Here is a 27,125-nt window from a genome sequence, read left to right on the forward strand (position 1 = left end):
CGCGACCTGTGAAGACAAAAGATAACAGGTTAGCAAAGGCAAGGCACCTTAGCGCTGCGTTAAGCGCCAACTCGCCGCGTGTAGGCGCTCCAAAAACGCTAATACTTACCAGCGAACCCCGAATCCAATATGCACCACAAATTGGACTTCCACGTACCTAAGGAAGAGAAAAAGACATTGTTAATTCCAGAAAGGCATGCTAGGACAGCAAAACATCATAGCAATAAGACCTACCTGAAAGACTCACGTCGGGCCGGCATCAGTGAAGTAACTCGATCGCCATTGCCTGCAAAGCACCACGCGCCCCTGCCGCGACAGCAGGACGGAGAACCTGCCAACATCAAGAACAAGGTGAGAGGAAGCCCAGAGGGACCGCAGACATACGGGTGGTGGGAGGCTGTTAATCCCAGTTACCCGGTCCTAAACATTGTTTACCTGTATTTCTGGCAGGATTCTTCCGCTGGTCACTACTGGGCATCGCAGGGAGGAATACCTGAACACTGATTGCTGGGTGGCGCCCCGTGGAGCCAGATGAGCGTAACAATCTCTTGGATTTGAATTGCCTTTATTTTAGTTTATCTTGGCTTGGGCAGTGGTTGTATGTGTTACGTATTAATATTGCTGCCCAATTGGGTTGCTGAGTACTCCACAAACTCACACGCTTAAAGTTACGGTAATTTGGCTTTATTAAATGTGTTTTTTCTGCTTTTTAATAGTTGGTATTCAAAATCATTTTTAGGACCACTTTCACACATACACTGGTGCTGCTTACTTCGTGAACACCTGCCTTGAATACGCGAGCAGATGCAGAGCACTCCGGGGTCACTACCAGCTTGTGAACTCACTGGGTAAGGCATGTGCGTTCATTCACTTCGCTGCTTGCTGGACTTCTGCTTCTGTGGCTCCTTGCGACCCAAACTGTTTCTCCTGGTCTGTTGTCGCGCACGCCATCTGAAACAGGAGCTCCTTTTGCTCCAAAGGCCTTCTGGTGCATCCCAGCCACCGGAGACAGTCTCCTAGAAAGGAGAGCTTCCCTTGCTTTTGCTTCCTGCTGCATAGCCTCTGCAGAACAGGTCAGAAAAGGGCAAGCTTCCCCCATGCACACTTCTCGCTACACGGGCCTCTGCACTTCAGGCTTCTGGGGGTACAGCCCCTCTCAGGACCGGCAGCTGATTTCACCGAACAGTGGCCCCGGCATCTTCCCCCTCCTCCAGCTTTTGTGTCGGCTGCCTGCACAAATCATAATGCTTCTGCTTCTCGCTCTTGCCCTGGCTCTTCCTCTTGCCAATGGCCTGCACTTTAGGGGGCCTTCTAAGCCTCTCAGTCTCCCTCAGGTGTGGTTCATCTGAATTAACGAACTGACCACTCCTGCAGCGTTGTACCTTTTTAGTCCTCTTCTTTGTCCCAGTACTTAGGGAATTATGGGACTTGAAGTCCCTAGTGAAAAAGTTATTTTTCAGTTTTGATTTGGATTTTTAAACTCATATCTGTTACATACAGTATTCTTTAAAGAAATATCATAAAGATCCGTTACCAGACTTGATTGAAAAGAGGAAGGCAGTTAATTTAAGATGTTATTATTCACAGATTTACCTTCACTATACATTTGGCATTAGGAAGGTTTTTATCTGTATAGGGCTTGAGGATTTTAGAAGGGTTTTTATTTCTCCCGATGCCTAGAACTTTGTGATTGTTCTCACCCATATTTATATGTTTAGTTTGTGGAACAAAAATATTGTTATTACAGCAAACCATTACATACTTTGGCACTGAGGAGATATCCTCCCTAGAGGAAGACAAATACTGCGTCTTACCCCACAGAGTCCTCTCATTCCCCTGAGCCCTTTCTGCTCTCAGGTGATCCTCCCAGAGGACACCTCCCCAAGGTCAGGATCAGAAGGCGTCTGCCTTTCCCAGGCCACCTGTGAGGAGACTTCAGGTAGGGATTTAGGGAGGAGTCCATAGGATTCATCACACTAGTCAGAGATTATAGAGCTGTCGGTGAGGAGCCTCTGCCTCAAATTGGCAGTCATTTAGTCAACTCTCAGGTGCATGAGCTGAGTTGGGTCAGCTTATGCAAGATGTCTACATAGCCTATGTTGACATGATTCCACTTGGAGTACTGAAACTGACAGGCATGTTTTGTGTTTTCACACTGAGTGTTACAGGTTGTCAGTCACCACTCCTTCAGTTTAGATGATGGGTTCCCTCTTTTTTGCTGTACAGTACCTAGGTTTCTCTTTGGATGGTCTCATTGCCCATTATATATCATTGTAGATCGTTATAGATTGTTGTGGGATTGTTTGGTTTTTAGTTTTACATGCATTTTGCATTCTATCGGTACTCCAGAGGTGATAATATGCCCTCCCGCAGCTGTTCCCTTTTCATGTTCTGATCTTTTAGGACCCTTCTGGCGCTTGACATGGCTTCAATGACTACTTTGGCAACATTGTTGCACAACTTGTTCTCCTGTACTTGAACCTCATCATCCTCGGAAACTTCAGAATTTGGATTGCCCTGACAAACCTCCTACTCCAATGCCCTTATGAACAACATGCAAGCCCTCGGGGTAAAATTACTAGTTTACGTTTCTACTGAACCATATGGCCATGCCCTAGATCTATTATTCATTGCCAATGACCTCTTTGTCAACTGTTGTCTTCCAATCTGAGTTCCATGGTCAGGCCACTTTCCTATATCCTTCTACCTACAGGCCCTTTTGTCCCCCACCTGTAACTATTAACTACATTACCACCAGGGCCTGGAAGAAAGTCTCTAAAGTATTGATGGCTTAATGACTGACCATTTGAAGATGCATCACCTGCACCTTCCATAGAACCTGATTCAACAACTTGTCATTTTGACATCAACAATCATTGCACAGGGTATCACCTCCAGGGGACAAAGTCTCCATAACCTGTTGGTAGCAGATTGGTTCACCCATAAATTCATCCAAGCAAAACCTAAAATCCATTCTCACGTACCTAGCTACTCCCTATCATACTGTGCTATTATCAAACTCCCTTTCCACTCCCATTTTAGAGCACAAGAAAAGAGGCAAAGGAATAAGAAGCCACAACCAATCAAACAACAAGTAAGCATGCCGAAACAAGGCATATCAACCGTGGTGATAGATTAAGAGATTGCCGACACTGAGAGAAATAGAGTAAAGAAAGAAGACTGCAAGAGTGGTCGCTTGATGCAGACGAGCAAGAATCCTCACCGCGACCAAAGGATGGCAGGGACAGATTAAGTCTGGAATCCAAAGAGTGGACGCGAGGTGCATGGAAGCAGTGGATAGAATTGAAAAATACAGAATAGAAGACACACTCCGGTAAAAATCCGAAGAAAGGTCGAAGGAGAGGAATAATGGTAAGTATATTTGCCGCAGTCCGGGAGAGAAACCGTAGCAAGAAGACAGATCAGACCACATAAGGGTAGGCGTAAAGGGCAGCTTGAAAGAGATAGCGGGAGGTAATTGACCCAGGAAATGCTGGAGGCAAAAGAGGAAAAAAGGAGCTAATTTAAAGCTGAGCAAGGGTAAACGAGAGCACTGGATACAACGAGGGAACTGTGAACACACAGCAGCGTAGTTCCAAGGGAAAAGACGGATACAACGCGCCGTCCCACAGTAATGGAACGTAGATAAACACTAGGCGCCATCTTATGTGAGGACGAGACCGTGTCCTGTAACACAGCGGCCGTGGTTGCTAGTGCTTCCACCTCTGCCATAATTTCCAGGGGTGAAGCCTGACAGTTAATTAGATGTATAAATGGAGTCAATAGAGGGTGAAAGCAATGAATCTTCAAATGATCAGACATTAAACCAGGGATACTTTACAGTCTTCCTTCCAGGGTCTGAAAGCAATGTAGTTAATAGTTAAAGGCATGAGAGAAAAAGGGCGTCTGGGCAGAATGATATCGGAAAGCCATAATGGCCTGACCATGGAATTGAGATTGGAAGAAGCAAAGAAAAGGTAGCTTCACTCAATGGGTCCCCATTTTCGAATGTTGTGGTGCTTTGGTGTCAATATCCCAACATACTGCTGTGATCTTCTGCTGAAAGGAACTTTTTTTCTTATAATAGAGAAAAAACGTCTCTCCATTGTAAAATGATCTGATACCACTCCATCATTCCGATGTATAAAACACATTTTAAAAACAATTATTTGGTGATTTATATAGATTGCCAGATTCTTCCAGTTTCTAAATGCTGTAATAATCATTTTCATCATAAATACCCGCTTGTGGTATTACATTTATTTACTTCAGGAGGATAGAGGGGTGAGTCAGCCCCACTAGAGTATCATACCCGTGTTGCATGGCATCATGACAAACACATTGTGCTTCAGCTATCCGCCCAGCTTAAATCATATTAATATGAACAAATCCAGGTCTAGATATGGCACTCTGGCCTATCATCTTGAAGAAAATATGCTCTCAAGACCAAAATCAGCTATGTGCAGAGGAAGAGGCTGGACTCACTATGACCCCAACGTTTTGCATTGAGGCTCCACTCCCCCACCAAAAGTCGCAGAAGCAAGTGACCTAAGAGTAGGATTCTCTTCTCCCTGCACATTGGACAGAAAAGACCAGCAAGTCGATGGCACTGACGTTAGACTTAGAGCTACTTGAACACAACACTCATTTCTAATTGTCAGCATACACACCACCTTTGACTTGTATTGCCATGTCATGTTTATATCTAGAAACCAATTATTACAAAAACAACTTGAATTAAGATGCAGGGGATCTTTCAAAGAGGTGGTCACCATACATACTACCCTCCCTTTAAACACAGCATTTCCAATCCCTGGGCATCTCATGATTATTGTACAACTCAATTGTTCTTTTGTTATTATGTTTAGTGTCATGTTTATAGCTCAAATGAGCTTTATCATAACATACATAAAACACATTTGATACATACATAGACACAAATACACTTGTTAACTTATACACAAGTACAAATACAATTGAATAAATCACAGATACATGCATACATATTATTAAACATTCATCATAGTTCATTCATTTCATCATAATTTGCGTCATTGATTTAAAAAATTCTATGTGATTTCAAGATCAGACTGGGAATATTTAAAAACACAAAGAATTGCCCATCTTATATGGGTCCTTGTGTTGGTACTCGCAACACATAGGTGAGTGCTGAACAGAAAAGCCATCATGGCAGTTAAGTTAAAGGTCAACATTCATTTATACCAGTGTTGTATGCATAAACATATATACACACACATATATGTTGTATGTTGTACATACATACAAGTATTCATACAACAAAGCCAAGTAAACTTACAGTTCTTTGATGCAGATTTTAGTTTACTATCGTCATATAGCATATTTCTAGGCAAAAGAGCAGCCGTAACTTTCAATTATAAGATCTAGACTATTTTTGCCACTTTCCCCCGCTTCTGGATTACATTCCAGACATTAAACAGAGCAATATGTATTGGTTTATGTCTGGAGTTCAACCAATACCGCCAAAAGGGCTCGCTCTTGATGCTATCGAGGTCAGCTACATATGTGCCTAGCGTCTTTATACATAAACGCCCAAATGCCCAACACTAGATCAGTGTCCAGCTTTTCTTTTAACCCACAAGAATCGCAACTCCTCCTTTCTTTGTTCTTTTATAGAATTGGAAAATAGCATTGAAAACCCTGCCAAAAAGTGCGCCACTTCTACCACACTTACCAATGTCGATGCCTTCATAACCTTTCTGCAATATTGTCCTGTCTATTCTTGCAACGAGCCAGGTGCCGAGGAAAAAACTGCAAAAGAGTCGAAATAGGCATGCGCTAAGGCCCAGGATCACGTTGTAGAAGAAGAACAAGTAATTGAAAGTATGAAATGCCTTCCTGTGAGAGAAAATATTACATTGTTTAATTAACAAACACTATTTGTAAGCCATGAATATTATATACATTAAATATGAGTATTTGTACAATTGGGTTGTCGAGGATTTGCAATTTCTCATCTTAATTCCTTTCCAAGACAGTATACTTCACAATGTAGAAATAAAGGCAGAACCATATCAAATCATGTTGAATGTCCATAATATGCGTGGGACTGGACAAGGAAGCAGATGCTGAGATATTTTAAAAATGATTGTCTTTCATCCTATGTTTCTGAAGGCTTGATTTCCCATATCGCACCAGCCCCTTCTTTCTTCTATCTAATTGCAATTTAAAGTTTTGAAATCATCATCAATTGATAGGATCCTTCAGTAGTTACACAGTAATTACACATCCATTTTGTTAAGAGTGGCTGGTATTGTGGACTCTTGGAGTAGTTCCAATCGCCTCTCTCGTTAAAGTTGCTTAAGATTTGTTGTACAATGTATCTGAATCTTTGTGTATTGGCCCACATCTAGAACCATGTACCCACCTGACTTAATGTTCTGCATTATAGGTTTGATGACAGAGAATATGCCCTTTCAGTCTTCCTGGTGAAAAAAAAACATTCTATGTGCAATTGTGAACTGTTTCCCTTACGCTTTATTTTGTTATAAATTGCAATTTTTATCCAATTTTCTCCACATGCTTTTCCTGGTCAGTTCATAAACTGAACTCTTGGTCCCAAATCTTTTCATGAAACTTGAATTACATACGAGTCATATTATTGTTATCTTTCAGCAGGAGAAGCAGCTAGAGAGGGTTGAAAGCATAGGCGGAGCTAGTGGAAGGGCAGCATATTAGTTTATTTTATGTTATTTATTTATAAAGCGCACCTAGCCCTGAAGTAACTTGGCCTATGAGCTTGATACAAGGTTACAGGACCAGAACAGGATGAGGTTGAGATACCAAAGGGCCCCCTTGCCATCCGCAAAGTAGAGGAAAGGCATTGACATATGTCCCATGAGCATCCCTTCACCACTCACTGCATTCGAACCTGCCTCTTCCAGTGTAAATAGGAAGAGTTGAATTGTGCTACTAAATATTTTGAATATTACTCTTTATTGAATTCTATTTTAACCGTGACAATATAGTTTGTTTAGCTTCAGGGAATGGCACTAGAATGAATAAATACTGGGAATTAACTAGAAATAGATGGCAGCCCTGGAGGAAACTAATTGTGATATGAAAATCATTATCGAGGGAAGTGCTGTCTATGTAAACTACTGAGAATACTCATTTGTTGTCTTTAGGGGACGAGTAGTCAAGCTTTACCTGCTTAGATCATTTTCATGTTAATCTGATTGGTGCCAAAATAGGGCTTCCAGTGAAATATGTTTGAGATATAAATTGAGAAGTAACAAGAATAAATTGTCATGTCCTCGGGTAGTTCCTACGACCTTGTCTCGATACCCAGTCCAGTGTCCTACCCCTCCCATTCACCTGTCTCCCGGGACTCACGTAGGCAACCCCGGTTGGCTCGCGCGCTGGCCAAACAAACGCCATACACCCTGCAGTCACGATTGCGGCCGTTTCTCCATTAGCAGTTGCCTTGGAGATTAGGCCACCGCACGAGCAGTAACACACTCGCTCGTGCTGTTGTGGCCCGATCACGTGACCCGAGGAAACGGTCACGTGCCCCGGTTTCGCGGTCACGTGACTCCGGTTGACATCATGTGACCAGGAAGTGGACGATATTTAAGCAGTGCAGTGCCGGTATCCTACGCTTCACAGCTGATTTACCAGGAGTACTCTGTTTGACTTTCTTTCCTGCATTGCTTACCTGGCTTCCTTGGACTTGGCTTATGTTTACTGGACTTCTTGTGGATCACGTTTGGATTTGGCTACATCGGCTTTTCTGCTCATCACGGCTCCTGACCCCGGACTGAACTACGGACTTCCTCTGGATCTCGTTCTTGTTTATCCCTTTGGTGTAGACTGCTCTTCCTGGCTTCAGACCTTCGTCTGCAACGGATCTCTGTTGGGCCTCCCTGATTGCACCTCTACACGGGGAATCTCACTCTTCAATTGGTGGCTGCCACCTGAGTACCTGGGGCCCTCTTCAATACACTCTCCAGGTGGAGACTGGCGAGGTACATCTAGACCTATCCCGCAGGGTGGGTCTTTTGCCTACGTGAGTCCCGGAACCATCCTCCCATTCAGGTTTTCCATCCCGTTCATCAGATCCCCGGTAAGACTCTGACTGTATTCGGATTATTGTATGTAGTGTCCTGACTGCTTGGTATCTAATCATTGCCCTTTTCCACAGCTGCCTTGGGGTTCCTAGTACTTCGGTTCCGGCTTCGGATTATCTCCACCTGTGGCCGCAAAGGTTGCACAGGGAGTGTTTAGTGATTCTCCCTGTGCGGCACTTGGGGACAGAGGTCTCCTATATCTTCACGACTCTCAAGACAAGACAGACTGTGAAGCCTTGTCGTGCAAGATATGGAGGGTGCCGCCGAAGACCCCCTGGCTGCTGTCATCCAAGCAATCACGTTACTACGAGCCGATATGGTGGCGGCTAATACCGCGGTCCATCAGCGTCTTGACCTGTTACAAAGCACCCAACACCCCTTACCCTTGGACCCGGAGCTCGGAGACGCCCCTCCAGCATCGATACCCCTTGTACACCCAATCCCGACTCCCTCGGCTCCTGTTCCGGTGGTTTGGCCTTCACCCTTTCCAATTGGCTGCCCCAGAAAAGTTCCATGGGGACCCAAGAAGGTTTAGGACTTTCCTTAACCAGTGTAAGTTGCACTTCTTGTGTCGACCCCTTGTTTTTCCGGATCCTACCACCAAGGCGGCATTCACTCTCTCTCACCTAGCCGGCACGGCTGCTGCTTGGGCCAACCCGCTGTTAGAAACCAACCATCCTGCCCTCTATGATTTCGATCAGCTAGTATTGGAAATGTCCCGAGTGTTCGACACCAGGTATAAAGCACAATCCCATGATCTAGAACTACTGGACCTGTCCCAGGGGAAGGGCTCTCTTATTGAATACATCACAAGATTTAACCAACTGGCAGCAGAGACCTCCTGGCCTGAAAGTAAGAGATCGGTGGTATTCTATAGAGGACTAAGCAGTCCTATGAAAGACGCCTTGGCTATGGTACCGTCTCTGCCAGTCCAGTTCCCGGCCCTGGTGGACCTGGCTCTCCAAGTAGACGCACGACGCTCCGAACGCAGGGCTGAGACCGGGTTTTCCCAAACGGCCAGCTCTGCTATTCCGTCGTCGTCCTCTGAAGCCACCGGTGAGCCGATGCAAATAGGAGGTGTTAGGAGTCCCATCACCTCGAGAGAGAGGGAGCGCAGAAGGGCTGAGAATGCCTGCTTTTATTGCGGCTTAGGGGGGCATTTTGTGAAGGAGTGTCCCCGGAGACCCAGACCCAAGAAGCAGGTTTTTCATCCGGCTCGATCCTAGATACGGGGGTAGGATCGAGCTCCCCATGCCCTTCCCCGAAAATCGTTCCATCATTTGGTCAGATTAGGCCCATTCAGGTAGATGCCACCATACAACCTGCCCCTGGGATTATCCACCCCGTGCGGATCATTATCGATTCCGGGGCCTCCGGGAACTATATTGATATCGCTCTGGCTCGGACATTGAACCTACCCCTGATCAATAAACCCCGACCCGAACCGGTTCAAGCAGTTGATGGGACGGAACTCGCTTCTGGTTCCATTAAACAACAGACCACCCCCCTCGTCCTCACTATCCTGTCAGTCCATAGAGAAACCCTCCATTTTGATCTAATATCCACGCCTCAGTTCGGTGTCATAGTAGGCATCCCCTGGTTACGAGAACATAAGCCGCATATAGATTGGGGTACGGGACACGTCCATTTCGAATCTGAACTCTGTCAGAACTACTGCCTCCCCGCGGACAGTGAAACAGACACACCAGCATTAGCACTTGGTGCTGTCGCCCATCTCACGATACTGGGCGACGACGTTCCTCCTGCCTCACATATAGTGGGTTTAGTCACCGCTCCCATCCCTGTGGCTTATCAGGATTACACTTTGTTATTCGATCAGGGCTCCTCTGAAGTACTCCCTCCTCACCGCTCCTATGACTGTCCGATCGACCTTGTGCCTGGGGCCTTGGTACCTTCAGGCCGCATCTATTCTTTGTCCCTATCGGAAGACCTAACTCTTAAGGAGTACATTGATAAGGCGCTGCGTTTGGGTCACATTCGTCCTTCCAAGTCGGCTGCAGCCAGTCCCATATTCTTCGTGCCCAAAAAAGAAAGCGACCTTCGTCCCTGTGTGGATTACCGTCGGCTTAACGCCGTCACGGTGAAGAACCGTTATCCGATTCCACTCATCTCTCCCCTCCTGGACCGGTTAACCCACGCCTCCATTTATACCAAGCTGGATTTGCGGGGGGCATATAACCTCGTCCGCATCCGAAAGGGTGACGAATGGAAGACCGCCTTCTGTACGCGGTATGGCCTTTATGAATATACGGTCATGCCCTTCGGCCTGTGTAACGCCCCTGCCACCTTCCAACATTTCATGAACGACATCTTCTCGGACATATTAGACACGTTTGTGGTGGTGTATCTTGATGACATTCTCGTCTTCTCACACACCCTGGAAGAACACATACAACACGTACGAGAAGTATTGTCCCGACTGCAAGAACACTCATTGTTTATCAAACCCGAAAAATGTCTGTTCCATGTGTCTAACGTGGAGTTTCTGGGGTTTAACATCACGCCTGGTGGTCTGGCCATGAATCATGCCAAGGTTCGAGCTATCCTCGATTGGCCAACACCAAAGACCCTAAAGGCTTTGCAATCTTTCTTGGGTTTCGCCAATTTCTATCGGCGCTTTATCTCTGGGTTCTCTTCTCTCGTGTCGCCTCTTACGTCCCTTACCAGTCCTCTTGTTCCTTTCGAATGGCAGGAGATACACCAGCAGGCCTTCGAGGCGTTGAAGAACGCTTTTACCACTGCCCCGGTGCTCCAACACCCCGATCCCGAACAACCATACGTCGTTGAGGCCGATGCCTCTTCCTTTGCGTTGGGGGCGATTCTGTCACATGTTTGTTCCACTACAGGGCGGTTGCATCCTGTGGCCTTCCATTCGCGTAAGTTCAGCCCCGCAGAGTCCCACTATACTGTAACCGAAAAAGAGCTACTGGCGGTAATGGACGCCTTCCGAACTTGGCGTCACCACCTGTTGGGGGCCAAACATAAGGTTACGGTATACACAGATCACAGGAACCTGCAAGACCTGGCAGCCTTGAAATGTGTAAACAGTAGACAGGTCAGGTGGCATCTGTTCTTCGCCGCTTTCGACTTTCAGATTAAGCACCGCTCTGGTACAGAACATAGCAAGGCGGATGCTTTGTCTCGCTCCCCTGGGGGGGTTTCGTTACCGGTGTTTCCCGACACAATCATACCCCGGGGACATGTTGTCTGTACATGCACACCCCCTCTGGCACTACTAGAAGACATTCGTTCTTGGGTTCAAAGGCACCCCGATCAGCTGTCAGAATGGGATCCCACCTATCACAACGGTTTGCCATATGTACAGGACCGTCTAGTACTCCCTACCACTGACACCAGAAACCTAGCCCTAGAGTGGTCCCATGACGCCCCGATCAATGGTCACCCGGGCCAGGCCCGCACCTTGGATCTCCTGAAACGATGGTGTTGGTGGCCGTCCATGAGGCACGACGTGGGCTGTTACGTCAACACATGCTCAGTCTGTGCTCAGGGCAAACATCGTAGGGGTCGTCCATTGGGACTACTGCGACCCTTACCCGTGCCACCAAAACCCTGGCACACCCTGAGCATGGATTTCGTAACCGATTTACCCAAGATCCAGGGTTACGACACCATATGGGTAGTGGTCGATGTCTTCACCAAGATGGCTCAATTCATCCCTTGTCATGGTATCCCGTCTGCCCCTGCCTTGGCCAAGTTATTCTTTGACAACGTTTTCTGCCGCTACGGCCTTCCCTCTGTCCTGGTGTCCGATCGAGGCTCTCAGTTCACGTCCCGTTTTTGGCGTGCATTGACCGCTCTTCTAGGTATCGATGCCCGGTTCTCCTCCGCTTATCACCCGGAAACCGATGGCCAGACCGAGAGAACAAATCAGCCCATGGAGCAATATCTGCGTTGTTTGATGCTACAACAACAATCAACCTGGTTCCAGAACATACATTACGCTGAGTTCGCCTACAACAACGCTACTCACTCCTCCACGGGTCTTTCTCCGTTTTACGCCATGTATGGCCAGCATCCCAGGGTCCTCCCTATCCCCGACTTTTCTCCCACCGAGAACCCTGCAGCAGTAGCCTGCGTTCGAGACATGTCAGCCCTCCATACCCAGGTCCTCGTTCATCTGCAGGAGGCACAGGCATCCATGAAGGCCTCCGCAGACGCTAGGCGTACCATGGCCCCATTGTATCCCGTTGGGTCCCGGGTTTGGCTGTCCTCCCGTCATCTTCACTTGAAGGGCTGCCGCAAACTCATGCCCCGTTTTGTGGGTCCTTACGTTGTTTCCCATGTCATCAACCCGGTGGCCTATCGCCTGGTTCTCCCCTCCTCTTGGCGGGTACATCCTGTGTTTCACACCTCCCTCCTCAAGCCCTGCCCATCCTCGACGCGTCTTCGCCCTTCTCCTGCCCCAGTGTCCCTGGATGCACCTGATGTTTTCGAGGTCTCGGGCATATTGGTGTCCCGTTTCCTTCGGGGTCGCCTGCAGTACCTTGTTGACTGGTTGGGTTATGGTCCGGAGGAACGCACCTGGGTCCCCGCCTCGGATGTCCATGCCCCTCGTTTGATCTCCCGGTTTCATAGGGAACATCCTTCCTGCCCACGGGGTCGTGGGCCTTTGAGGGGGGGCTCTGTCATGTCCTCGGGTAGTTCCTACGACCTTGTCTCGATACCCAGTCCAGTGTCCTACCCCTCCCATTCACCTGTCTCCCGGGACTCACGTAGGCAACCCCGGTTGGCTCGCGCGCTGGCCAAACAAACGCCATACACCCTGCAGTCACGATTGCGGCCGTTTCTCCATTGGCAGTTGCCTTGGAGATTAGGCCACCGCACGAGCAGTAACACACTCGCTCGTGCTGTTGTGGCCCGATCACGTGACCCGAGGAAACGGTCACGTGCCCCGGTTTCGCGGTCACGTGACTCCGGTTGACATCATGTGACCAGGAAGTGGACGATATTTAAGCAGTGCAGTGCCGGTATCCTACGCTTCACAGCTGGTTTACCAGGAGTACTCTGTTTGACTTTCTTTCCTGCATTGCTTACCTGGCTTCCTTGGACTTGGCTTATGTTTACTGGACTTCTTGTGGATCACGTTTGGATTTGGCTACATCGGCTTTTCTGCTCATCACGGCTCCTGACCCCGGACTGAACTACGGACTTCCTCTGGATCTCGTTCTTGTTTATCCCTTTGGTGTAGACTGCTCTTCCTGGCTTCAGACCTTCGTCTGCAACGGATCTCTGTTGGGCCTCCCTGATTGCACCTCTACACGGGGAATCTCACTCTTCAATTGGTGGCTGCCACCTGAGTACCTGGGGCCCTCTTCAATACACTCTCCAGGTGGAGACTGGCGAGGTACATCTAGACCTATCCCGCAGGGTGGGTCTTTTGCCTACGTGAGTCCCGGAACCATCCTCCCATTCAGGTTTTCCATCCCGTTCATCAGATCCCCGGTAAGACTCTGACTGTATTCGGATTATTGTATGTAGTGTCCTGACTGCTTGGTATCTAATCATTGCCCTTTTCCACAGCTGCCTTGGGGTTCCTAGTACTTCGGTTCCGGCTTCGGATTATCTCCACCTGTGGCCGCAAAGGTTGCACAGGGAGTGTTTAGTGATTCTCCCTGTGCGGCACTTGGGGACAGAGGTCTCCTATATCTTCACGACTCTCAAGACAAGACATAAATTAAATAAAGAGGTATAATTAATTGCATTACAGTGTGAATAGTCAGTGGGATCTAAAAGGATATTAACTGACATCAAAGTATAGGAAGAAAGAAAATATTTTGGATGATTCTCCAGTTTTCCCCTAAATGCCCCAAAACATTTGTATTCAAATACCACATGGAAAAGGGGTGCACTTGTTGTGAGGCAAGAGCAACAGGAGTTAGTCAGTGTGCCCGAAAATGTGTACATTGGTGAAAAAGAAACAATGCCAAACAAAAACATATTTGGGTTAAACTTGAAACAATAATATTTTATTTTAAGCACATTTCTATTAGCTCTTCATTGCTTAAAGCATAAGCTATGAACAACATTAAAATTACATTAACTTCGTGCCAATCACACATATATTGCCTTGTAGTGGTGTTAAGAGAAGCAGGATTGCATTTTTCATCAATGAATTTAAAATTCAGAGACTCATATTGATTCACAGATTTAAAATAGTGTGGCTATTGTCAAATATGCTTCAGCTAGTGATTTTGGACCAGACACTCTCCTGTAGGGTTTCATGTGACATAATAAGATTATTAGGGGGTTTTGATGTTATGTAGAAATTGCCCACACTACTATGCTATGTCTGAGTTCAGAGGCCTGCACCAGAGATAACAGTATGTGACCAGAAGGAAGGACATGGTTAATTTGTCTTGGAATTATACCACATCCCATCATTAGCACAAATATCAGTATACCTTATTTTTACCTCTGAGCATATACTAAGAAATTGAATACCGGATAATGCGCAGTTTTATAAAAGGCAAAGATGAACTACCATCAGCCAAACCATGTTTCATGATTGGAACAATGAATAAAGTTTCAACCAAACTCTGTATTCAAAAATACTAGCTTAGATCTAATTATGGAAAATATGATTGCATATTCATACTATAGAACTAGAAACCTCCATGTTAAGCTTGACTCCTATTTAATTACATATAATTAAAACATGTCTTACTTCTTTTATCATTGCTCAAATTGAACTCTTGTGGTCATTTTCTTCCTCATTCCGTGGAGGAAAGAATTGAGAATGTTTTACCTCCTTTTGGTCATCAACATATTTACATATTGCATATAATGTATGCATTTCTTGTTTCAGAGGTGTCAGAAGACTATAGATTACTTGGGTGAACAATGGTTGCTTCATGCAGTGAGCATGTTTATCAGATGTAAACCACTAAAAGTTTTCTGACATCTTCAATTGCCACGTATGTCAGATCTGAGCATCGACTGTATATGAGGGCTTCTTTAAATTTATAGATTCCAAGTGTGCTAAGCTTCAGAGAAATGTATTAGCTGAATCACTTCTGAGTGCTATAAATAGTCGTGTTTTTACGATTTAATTGCATGTGAAGAAAACAGATTCATGAATTTATGCAAATACTGATTTCCATACTAACATTACAGAAAGTCAAGATTCTATTAAAGACACAGAGGCGAAGGATTATGCTTTAACTTACTCACCACCAACGTAGACATCTGGACTATTGATCTAAAGTAGAATTGTTTGAACGTTGACTCTTTTGACCAGTACACAGCTTTTAAAACATCTTCTAACTTAGCCCCTGCGTTATATGCTTTTGATGCCATAGCTCCTCTAATTGAATGAGCCCCATTGGTTCCAATCTCAATGCTGCTTGTAGCATACAGCATTTGACCCATCTGGCTAGAGTTGGCACAGCTTTGAAAGGTTTCCTTAGTGCGATAAACAATTGCATTACCTCTATCAAGATGGGTACCTGTCAACTCTTCATAAACCTTTAAACAACGAACCAGACATAGTTTGGGTTAGTCCGGAAAAACTGAGTAAGTAACTGTTTTGGTATCTGTCTTAGCTCTCTTGTTAACATACAATGCAACCCCCGAAGGGCTAAAAGATTTCCAGTCCATTTCGAGTGCTTTCACATCAGACACCCTCTTACAAGGTATGAGGCAAAGCAGTGTAGTGAGCTTTGCTGATAATGCTTTCCTTGTGAGTTGTTTGTTACCTGGGCAGTTATTAAACAAATTCAGGACCGTATTAACGTTCCATGTCTGTGAGTATCTGGGCAACAGTGGTTTCAAATATCTTACTCCTCGGAGGAGTTTGCATACTAGCGGGAGTTCACCTACTGTCACATTCTCTATCTGGGGATGACCGGCTGTTATGGCTGATCTACAAGTGTTCACTGTCCTGGATGCTTTGCCTTGGGCTGAAAACGTTGCTAGAAAAATCACTATCTGAATTATATTTGCTCTAGTGGGGTGTATGTGTCGTTCCACACACCAGCCATTCCAAGCCGCCTCAATGAATTTCTCAATGTCTCCTGAAAGTCCTCACTTCTGCCAGGCTCTCTGGAAATCGCCCACGCTACCAGTCTCAGGTTGCCTTCCTTACTCAGGGGATGTATATTTCCCATTGGATTCCAAATGAACTCTCTGAATTAGGGGAGTAATAGTGGTTTGTCGATTGATAATTTGAGAAGGTCCAGGAACCGCACTTGACTCCTCTAGTCTGGTGTCACTAAAATTTGTGTGCGTGTTGTCTCCTGACCTGAGCTACCGTTCTCTGAATCATTGTGAATGGAGGAAAAGCATATTCTGTGTCTGGACAACACTTCTGTAGAAATTCGTCTGCCATTTCTGCTGCTGAATCTGGTCTCCAGCTGAAGAATCAAGTTAGTTGAGCATTCAACCTGGATGCAAATAGTTCTGTCTTGCATGGTCCCCTCAGTTCCATTAGGGTTAGAAATACTGTTGTGTCTAGTTGCCAATCGCTGGCATCTTTCAGATCTCTCGAATTCCGGTCTGCCACCTCGTTTTACAGACCTGGGAGATATTCCGCTGTGATGCTGATCTTGTTCAGTAGGCACATGTGCCAGAAATCTTTTGCTATTTCTGCCAGCATCCTCAATTTCATCCCACCTAGCCTGCTTATGTAGCGTCCTGTGGCGACGTTGTCCATTTTAAGTGATATGCAACAGTTCACTTTTCTAGGGTCTAACACCTTACTACGAAGGACCCCGTCATCAGCTCTAGACAATTGACATGGAGCTCCATCTCCTTCCCTGACCACCTGCCTCCTGTTGTCACCTCTCTGCAATGGGCTCCGCAGCCCCAATGGCTGGCATCCGATTCTATGATGACGTCAGGGGATGAGCTAAACATTGCTCTCCCATTCCAGGCCTCTGTGTATCTCAACCACCACCATAGTTCTGTCCTTTCCTCGGTGCAGATCGGTGCTTTTTGTTCATACGATAATTTTTTTTCCTAGGTGTTGGATTTTCAGGCTCTGTATTGCCCTGTAGTGTAGTAGCCCCGGGAAGATCGCCTGAATGGATGATGCTAGTTTCCCTACCAATCTGGCCAGTTCTCTGACTGATATCTCTTCAATGGCTAGTATTGAGCTGATCACTTTCTTGATAAGATTTACTTTTGCTTTCGGCAGGCTGAGCGTGGCCGCTCTCGTGTCTTTCACGAAACCCAGGAACTCTGATGATTGGGCCAGTTACAATTCAGATTTTTCCCAATTTATTAGAAATCCCAAGTTCTGCAATAGTTGGATTGCTACCTCTGCTTGTTGTTCCAGCCTTAGTTTGTCCTGCCCCATCAGACAGAAGTCATCTAAATATACTATCAACCTGATGCCTTGTTCTCTCAGGTGACTGACCACTGTCCACATCAGTTTTGTAAAAAGGCCCAAGGCACTGATGCTAGGCTGAACGGGAGGCATGTGAACTCCCACTTCTGAAGTCCTCACCAGAATTGAAGTAATCTCTGATGTTCCTTTGTGATTGGGATCATTTAGTAAGCATCTTTGAGGTCTATCCTCACTAGCCAATCCCCTGCTTGTAACACGTCTCTCAAGTGATGGATACCCTCCATCTTGAAATGTGTGTATATGATGAATGCGTTTAAACTTCTCAAGTGTATCACTGGTCTCTGTTTCTTTATGCCCTTTTTTGCCCTTTATCAAGAACATATTGCTTACAAACCTGATCGAGGAGTCGGAAGCTAATGTGATGGCACCCTTTCCCTCTAGATCTAATATGTATTTGTCTAACAAAACTTTGTCTTCCTTGTTGAACATTATAGGTCTCAGGTACTCTACTTGTACTAGTTCTTGCCAGAATTCTAGTAGGAAACCGTGTACTGTTTGTTCAACCCATGCATCTCCTGATAATTCTTGCCACTTTTTTAAAAATAGTGCAGTCCTCCCCCCTATCTCTGGGGTCCCTGTCTCGACACTTCTGTGAACAATCTCACCTGTGTTTGCCTGCTGGCCTCTGTTTCTGCCTCTCTGTTCTCTACCCCTTCCCCTCGATTGAAAGAAGGGGCTGGGTTTGTGATCTTCCTAATTTCTCCAGTCATTCCTGCTATTGAAGTTGGACCTGTATAAGGAATAGTGGCTGGCCGAGCGGCCACTTACTCTGCCAGAACTTCCAAAAACCTTCTGCCAAAACACTCTTTTCAATGATGCCTGGGGTTTGTCTATAGCGGCATAAGTATAAGCAAATTTCGCCATCTCTTCAATGAAGGCATTCCCAAAGAGCTCATCTTTACTGTTAGACGTTGACTCTGAGTTGGCCATTTTGCTAATTTTGGGGTCTATTTTGACCAGGATAAACGACATCCTTCTGTTGTCAGGATATTGTTAGCATTGTCGAGTAGGAATATTGCCCTCTCTGCTCATTCAGCTAGGATCTCGGGGTCCACTTTCTGTTCTGGCTGTTTCACATCTTCCGCCATCTGCCAGATTTTTGTTAGAGGGCCTAGGATATCAAGGACTTTATCCTGGTATGATCGCCAGGATCTATCTATGCCCTTCTTGATGTCCCTACCATACCGTCCCATGAAGGACAACATATTTTCATTGATTTCTGGCATTTCCGCCATATCTTCTGGCACTTGGGGCCAGGTGCATTCCGCCAGAGCTTCCTCCTGGCCTCATTTGACAGGGGATTTTGAATTCTCCTCTTAATATAATTGGCAATCTTGGCAGGGGGCTCCCACTCCGCCGACCTGGGATGGACGAGAGAGTCCAGGCCGAATACTTTGCCCATCTCTCCACCCTTTGCCTTTTCCTTTTCTTGGCAGCCTTATGCTTATTAGGAGGGCTCGGGATGATATATCTCACTCCTCAGAGCTTTCTTCAGATGTCTCGTCCCCTTCTTCCTCGTTCAATTTTTCAGAATTGGACTACTCATCTCTATATCCTTTGCCGCTCCTTACCCAGGATCTCACTCTTTTCTCACCACCTCTCTTTTCTACGTGGTGTGCCCGGTGGGTAGTGGGAGTTGGCTGATGCAGGCCTTTTGGGCTTTCTTTCTTCCATCTTGTCCCTCTTCACATCTCTCTGGGGATTATCCTCTCTGAGCCTCCAGTCCTTGGGAGAAAGTGATTAGGTCCTCCAGCAAGCTCCTTCCCTGGGACAATGCTCCCAATCCTGCGCCCAGTACCACTTGTAGTGCTTGCCCCTTGCTGGAAACTGTCCACTTTCTACTAGTAAAGGCCTCCTCTTTGTCTTCGCTGGAGCTGTGCCTTTTAAACACTGATGGGTCTCTACAGGGTTCTTGGGCCTGTACCTGTCAAAGGCAGCTTATGTGGGTCTGGGTTTTCTTATTGCATTGCAGTTTTACTTTGGTCTATGCCCATCTATAGTGCTGATCACTTGCCACTGATTTTGTTGCTGCCTTTCCCTGCCTGTACTGCAGGTGAATGATGAAGCTTGACACTATGCGTGTCAATAATACTGCAACCACTATCAGAAATTCACCTCACAGCGTTAATGATAGCCCCTCACCGTGCCTCACAGTTATGCGTATGCCTCTGGTGAATTCCGTCAGTCCTCCCGACTAAATCAATCACTCTGCTCCTTGCGTTCGTTGTTCCCTCATTGCGGGTGGCTCTACGGAAATTACACAAAGTCGGCGTCGGATGATCACTGTCGCGCCTTTGTGTCTCTGTGAGGGCGCCCCCACAAGTGCTGACAATTGTGTCACCAGACCCTTGCAGAGACCCATTGCGACCGCTACCTCAGGGCACACATATATGCTCCGACAAATGCCCTGCGCTGCGCTTCTGAAACACATTGTTCGCTCCTGCACGTGTGCGTTAAAAAAGAAAACATACATCTAGTCAAATCACCACCATTCTTACACATGATATAACTATGTAAAATTAGTACTTAACTGCTGTCCGAGCAGCAAAGAAAGAGGAAGGATAAGAGAAAGGAGAGAAGGTTATTGGACTGACAGTGAGAGGATTGGTTAAGGATGTCACATGTTCTAAGTTATCATATCAAAAAATGGTCTACAAAAAAAACTATTTCTTGGGAAATGTAGTTTTTATTGAGTTGATTTTTTAAAATATTTTGTAATGGTTATAATCCTGCTCGACTTTGAAGTAAAGGAAGAAAGCATCATCTGGGCCTCTGGTCTTTACATAGAATCCTTTTATTTTTAATAGAATGTGTTACTTCATATTCATGGGTTCATTTTGGTATAAGTGTGCAGGTGGAATTATTATTTGTATAGAGAGAGAAAATAGAACAACATGTCATTTTCTTGTGCGTATAATGTTTGGCCAATAGACCGCTCTTGGAATAAAAGCGTCTTTTTCTTGAGTCAAATTATTATTTGCTCTAAAAATATAATGTATTTCAAAGGTCAAAATAAACCTTTGTATGTTTTGGAGGAATTCAGCAGCTTCCTTGAACGGATAAGAGATACCTTCTAAATCAGAGCAGTTGAAATAATAGATTACAGATATGACTTGCTCAGTCAAAATGGCTTGCAAAAGCTGACAAGTTCCAGTCAGCTAGTAAACTGTCCATCTCTGTTTTACTCCTATCTGTCTTTTTCCGATCCACCTCGTCAGGGCCGGACTTACACCGGATTGCACCCCAGGCAGGAAGCATCGTTGGTGCCCCCACCCCACCCATGACCGCTTAGTAAATGGACTGGCTAGTAGCCCATCATTTCCCTCATCAGGTGGGCATTAGTGGACCATCTTTAGATTTCTAAATTTGGGCCATGGTAAATCCGGCAAAGACTTAAAAGATGGAATCCATTCTACACGCCTAGTATTTGCACCACTTGAGCTTTAAACATCTTTGGCTTCTGTGTCGCCCAATAGCGTCACCATTGACTCCGATGGGAGCTCATGGCAGTGATGTTCTCACTTACACCGGGTCACTGATTCCTTACCAAAACGCTGGGGCTCGGGGCATGGCCAACACACGCACACCTGCCACATGCCAACCAATCCCCATACCCAATCTCCTTTATTTCATAAACAATTTGGGCTTTTCCCTTGTACTCCCTTCAAGGGGTGCAGCTGCTCGTTGAATATTTCTTTAGGTAGACTTACCTTTCTCAATGTGTTTGAGAAAGCCCCCTTGATCCAATACATGCTGGCCCCCAACCTCCCTGACTGCCCTCATCTTTTGCCTATTTCAGCTTGTTTTACTTTCACCCCGCACCACCTTTCCATGGTTACAGCCCACAATCGCCCCCTCCCTTCTGCTAAAGTGAGACTGATAGGCAGAGATTTCCGCCAGGAATTGAGGGACAACTCAGTATGGAGGCAGGGTTGGAATCATGCACCGGGCTCTCTGTGCTGGGTACACAAGAGCGGACTAAGAACCAAAAGAGGCCCTGGATTCCTTTTTTTTAAAGCGAAATTGCATCTTGATTGTGCTGCACAAAGCAATGCAGCACATTCTGCATGCCCTCAGAAAAATGGCCCATGGTTCACATACCCCCCTCCCCCCACCCACTGTGCGTGGGAAATCGCCAGACTTACCTGTAGGTCAGTTCGCCACTCTTAGGGTACAGTGTGCAAGTAACCTGCCCTTGGGGACAGGACGAGTGAGAGAGCACCCTGCACCCAAGACAGGAGTCACAGAACAACCTGCACCCAAGAAAGGACACACGAGGGGGCACCCTGCACACAAGACAGGAGATGAGAGGGAGCACCCTGCACCCAAGACAGGACTCAGGCTGGGACCTCAAAGTCCAGCTGAGCTGGTGCAGAGTCAGTCACACTTCTGGAACCTATAATGCTAGTGTGAAGCCAGGTGCACGTCAGGCGGGTGCCTGTGACTGCAGGTTGCAAGCGATTTACTGAGCTGAGCTATCGATCCTACCACATACGCCATGACTCGTCTGGTCGGGTGTCATTCAGTGCCTCTGCAAATTCGACAGGGCTGGGGCAGACTGAGACTTGAGGGAACAGCACCCTACACCAGTGGCAGATTTAAGGCAAAGGGCCCTATGGGCAAAAATGACAGAGGGCCCCAAGTGGGCAGGGCATGGAGGCAGAGGCTAGTGGGCAGAGTTGCCCGACGTTTAAATTTGGGGCTAGATGATTGATTCATTTTTTTAAAGTTTTTTTTTTTTACTGTTTTCTGTGTGTGGGGGTCTGACTCTAGCTAGAGACAGCTGGGCATCCTCGCCAGGTTTTGCTGTCAATGGTAGTAATATTGAATGATGAAACCTGAAGCTAAATTTGGAAATGATAGCGTTCAAGGCAATGGACAATGGGAGAGGACATTACAGGAGGTGATATCATGGTATAATTCCTATAGCATGCAGATCCATTTTGTGCATGCCGCCGGTGTACTTAACCCACACACTTGAAATATCATTAAACATCACAGATGCAATTAAAGGAATATGCCCAAACTATCGAGGTGTTATAATTTGGTTATTTATAATGCGCTTAATACCGAGAGGTTTCTAAGCGCAGACCCGAGATCGAACCTGTGTTGCTCTGCGTCGTCTTGCTTTCAAGCCGAGCACGTTGCCCCTTAGTTCTCCTCCTGAGATTACAATTATTAGATATTAATAATAGTGTCCATTCATATATTGCACACCACAAAATTATCTTGGTTCGCACAGAAAAACCTGGCGTCCAGGATGGGGAAAATAAATGTTTATTCATATTCTTTTGCTTGACCCGTTTCTATAATGTGTATGCATTGTCAGGTTAATTTATCATGTTATTTTTGTACTTGTCAACGCATTGCTAGACAAATAATAATATACCCTTTCAATTACCGCACCTTTAAAATACTGATATGAAGTTGCATAACTGTGGCTTTAATTTTCACTTCCTAAATGGTAAACTATAAGTCCCAGAATGCAAGTTAAGAAATCTAGTTAACCCAGTGATTTAAGATCTGTAATAAAGAACTTGTATAATAAACTCAGATATTGTTTATAATACATATGCTATTGGTTCCGAAACTGAATCTGTGATTTGTTGATGTTTAGTACACCGCACTGGATTCCCAGGAAACGCCACTGGACATTTCCACATGGCTACAAACCCGCCAGATCCCCTGCATTTTCTGGGTGAAGGTCTGCCCTGAAGGCCAGGATCAAAGCTCGAGTGAGCACCACTTGCAATCAACGGCCTGCACTTAAGCAATATCTGGAAACGTTGAGCTGGTGGCATAACTCGGGCTTGTTATCTATGACTGACAGTTAACCGTCTTATTAGGTCTTAGGTCTGGGGTTTACTGTCAGTGGGAGGTCTATGAGCAAACCTCTCCAAAAAGGCAGATGCACAGAGTGTGGTGAAAGCAAACTCGGTGGGCTCATGCGCCCACGCCTCTACAGCACTCCCTGCCTGGACAGTGTGGGAGAGGGATTGTCTTGGCAAATATGAGGGAGGGGGAATAGAGTGGACTGTAACCCAATCAGTGTTTTTGCGTTACAATTAGCTAATTCCAGGGGTTGCTGAGGGTACGGCTGAGGGGGAGGGGTTGTGTGGGTGCTGCACGGTTTTCAGGGAAAGAACAAGAAGTGCAAGACATTTGGAAGTAATTCAGTTGTTATGCATGGGGCGTGTGTGTTGTGGAAGGGGTTTGAATATTGTGCAAGGGATGCAGAGGCTGTCGGAGGTATGTCACAGATGTTGTCGGGGATATAACAAATGAGCCCCAGGCTGCCAACCAAATGAGCCCCAGGCTGCCAACCAAGGGTAGCATGGAGCCGTCAAAGTCCAGCACAGTAGAGCTCCCCCTCTGAAAGCACACAGGACTTGTCGGCCCCTAGCAGTGCCTGTGGGTGCTGCAGGTCCCCCATTATGCCAATGCTGATGGGCTGCCCTGCCCCACCCAAGCGAGCATGGCGAGATCCGATTCCAGGCCTAGCTGTCACAACCAAATAAAGGGAGGCTTTTTCATTGGCTGTAGCAGAAAAGCATGTGCAATACTGCGTTGTTTCAGCCTACGATTTTAATGTAATGATGTACTCGGCCTCTCAAATATAAGTGCACGGGCGCCCTGCTGAAACTGGGAAGGGGCAGGGCACAGGGGGCAGGAGACATGAGGGAACAGCACCCTGCATCGAGGGCAGGAGACGTGTGGGAGCACCCTGCACCCAGGACAGGAGGCGACACACTTACCTGCTGCTGCACACCCACTCGCTTTCAGTAATGTCGGGGCCGACACGACAACACCAGCCCCCAATCAAACCCAATCAGTGCGCCAGCGCCACCCGGAGCCCGGGCTCAGGGGGGAAAGTAAAAGAGCAACAAATGTTGCTAATTGCCATTGCCCTGTCCTGCCTGAGGGTCGAGACTGCAGCCTGCTGCAGTAGTGTGCAAACGTGTATTCTAGCATTGCTAGAATACACGTTTGTTTTGTTTCGCAATTCATATCATAACATTATTAAAATGAATGTTGCAGGCTGCTGGTGCGGCGCCCCTAGAGGCTGACTGACGTCAGGCAGCTGCCTGAGCTGCCTGACACAAAGACCGGCCCTGCGATCTCGTATCCTTTCAGCCTTTCTTCACACTGTCGTTTCTGTCCTCCGCTAATCTCCTGTAATGATGGCAGGACCTCCTTATTGTACCCAATTGCTAGAATAGACGACCATGTAAAAGGCATTTTTACTTCCCCCCAAAAGGGAACAATGTAGCTTGTCAATTTTCTTAATTTTAAAGAAATGGATCATTTTCCAATCGGAAACGGCAGGCGAAGAAACGATGGTCTTGAGGATTGCCCAAAGCAAAGCCAGAGGTTAGGATTAATTCCAAAACTTCCAGCCATCACCTCTTTTGTTTTGCATAAGTCGCCCTGAATGGGACGGGTATGCCCAGACGTGGGTCCCATGTCCGCTGGGCCTAGAGACCCAAGCTACTCCTCACTAATGAGGCTCAACAAGGCTGAAACATGTTTGGGATGCATGTGGTCTCGTGCAGAAGGGATGTGACCAAGCAGTTCGGGCTGGACGTCCCTTTTTGGGGTGGGACCAAGCCTGATTTGCATATGTCGTTTCCCCTTTTGTAATGGCTTAGCAGGCGAAGAACAATGGTCTGGAGGGTTGCCCAAAGCAATGCCACACGTTAGGATTAATTCCAAACCTTCCAGTCATCTCCTCTTTTGTTTTGCGTAAGTCACCCAGAGTGGGGCAGGTATGCCCAAATGTGGGTCCCTTGCCTGCTGGGCCTAGAGACCCACTCTACACCTCACTGATGAGGCCCAAGAAGGCCGAAACATGTTTGGGGAGGCTTGTGGTCTCGTGCAGAAGGGATGTGACCAAGCACTTGGGCTAGACTTCCCATTTTGGGGTGGGACAAGCCTGATTTGCATATGGCCTTTGCCCTTTTGCAATGACTTGGCAGACGAAGAGTGATTGATTGATTGATATTTTATTTACATTGCGCTCATACATGAGTGTTTCAGAGCGCAACAAGGCAAGGGAGGGGAACAGGGGAGAACAAAACAACGATCTTACTAGGCACAGTGACATTGAGAAAGTGCAGTGCTGCGGAGAGGGGGAGCGGAAAAGTGCATGGAAGGGATAGGTATAGCGATGGTCTGGAGGGTTGCTCAGAGCAATGCCAGAAGTTAGGACTAATTCCAAATCTTCCAGTCATCACCTCTTTTGTTTTGTGTAAGTCACCCCAAGTGGGACGGGTATGCCCAGACGTGGGTCCGGTGCCTACTCGGCCTAGAGACCCAAGCTACCCCTCTGGAGTTCTGTCTTCATTTACCGGTTGCAATATCACAGCGGCTCGACTTCCCGACTTCTTTTCCTCTGCTACTGCTACCACAGACGCTCTCATGATCCACACTGTTCTTCAGCATGGGTGTTTCGGATCAGGCCTCATTAATGCATAGTCATCCTCTCTCCAGCTCCCCTTGGCTTGCTTCTGCACACAGGCCTCAGGTTAAATACAGGACTTCAGCTCTGCGTTCATGACAATTATGCGCACCTGGAAAGACTGCCAGCTTTCTCCAGTCTCTTCCAATGCAGCCACAGCCAGACATGACCAACTCAAAGCCTGCAGGTGAAGTCTGCTTGTTCTTTGCTCCGGCATCCCTTCCATGGTCACACGTCCTTGAGAAATGCCAGCCTCCAGTTCAGTTTCTTCTCTTACTGCTGCTGTCTACCTTCCAGCTCCTGCTCCAGCTTCTTTCTGTGACCCCCTACTGCAGTAGCTTTTTATTCACCTCAGGTGGGTTAATTGGTTTTAGGTGCAGACCCTTAGTCTTAATTGCCTGATCTTGCCATTGGGCTTTAGGCTTGCCTGCCTGTTCTCCACCTCTGCATGCCTCTTTAGCCCTCTTCTTCGTCACAGTCCCTGTGGAATTCTGGGGCATGTAGTCCCTTTTTTGAAAATGTGATGTTTCTAATGCTTTGATGGTTTCTGCAACGGTTTCACTTCTCTTAATATTTTTAGAAGAGGAACAATACGAGTTAGCCTTCTTAGAGATTGTTGGAATAAGAATGGCCACATTTCCATCATCCCTTTTGGTATACCTTTGGTCTCAGGGCAGATATATATGTTTAGGACGGCAAAATACATGTTCCTTTAATATACCACCTTGTTGGGTTGTACCCTGGGAGTTTATCTCCTCTTTGTTAGTAGGAGGTTGAGATACTTTAAAATGACAATATGCCAATTCCTCCTTTAACACAATAACAAAAGTGTCCATCTCCAGGTAAAAATATTGTGCCTCATCCTGCTAACTCTCCCCACTACCCTGGGCCTTGTCTCTATCCAGGCGATCCATCTGCAGTACTCCACTCCCAAGATTGTGATCAGGAAGCATCGGCCCTCTCCTGGGTACCTGGGAGGAGAATTTAGGCAGGGTTTCAGTGGGGGATCCCCAGGATTCTACACAACTATAAGAGAGGGATTTGAGTAGATAAGAGAGTAGGAAGAGGAAATACAAAGACTGACTAGGATGAGAGACTAGTACTAGGATTAGACACTAGGATAGGAGTCTAGGATGAGAAACTAGGCTAGAAATAGAATGAGCGACTACGA

At 46.4% G+C, this 27,125-nt stretch overlaps 1 protein-coding gene across 1 annotated transcript in view; it reads right to left on the reverse strand.

Moving 5' to 3' along the window:
• The window catches only part of LOC138515709 (stimulated by retinoic acid gene 6 protein-like), an 859,180-nt gene that overhangs the window by 127,909 nt on the left and 704,146 nt on the right, over positions 1 to 27,125 (reverse strand). The window contains exon 16 of the mRNA XM_069630368.1: positions 5,714 to 5,877. Within this exon, the coding sequence (XP_069486469.1) occupies positions 5,714 to 5,877 (164 nt within the window). The remainder of the gene's footprint in view (positions 1 to 5,713; positions 5,878 to 27,125) is intronic.

The sequence above is a fragment of the Ambystoma mexicanum genome, chromosome 6q (genome assembly GCF_040938575.1).
Source record: "Ambystoma mexicanum isolate Mex_15411 chromosome 6q, UKY_AmexF1_1, whole genome shotgun sequence".
Classification (NCBI taxonomy): domain Eukaryota; kingdom Metazoa; phylum Chordata; class Amphibia; order Caudata; family Ambystomatidae; genus Ambystoma; species Ambystoma mexicanum.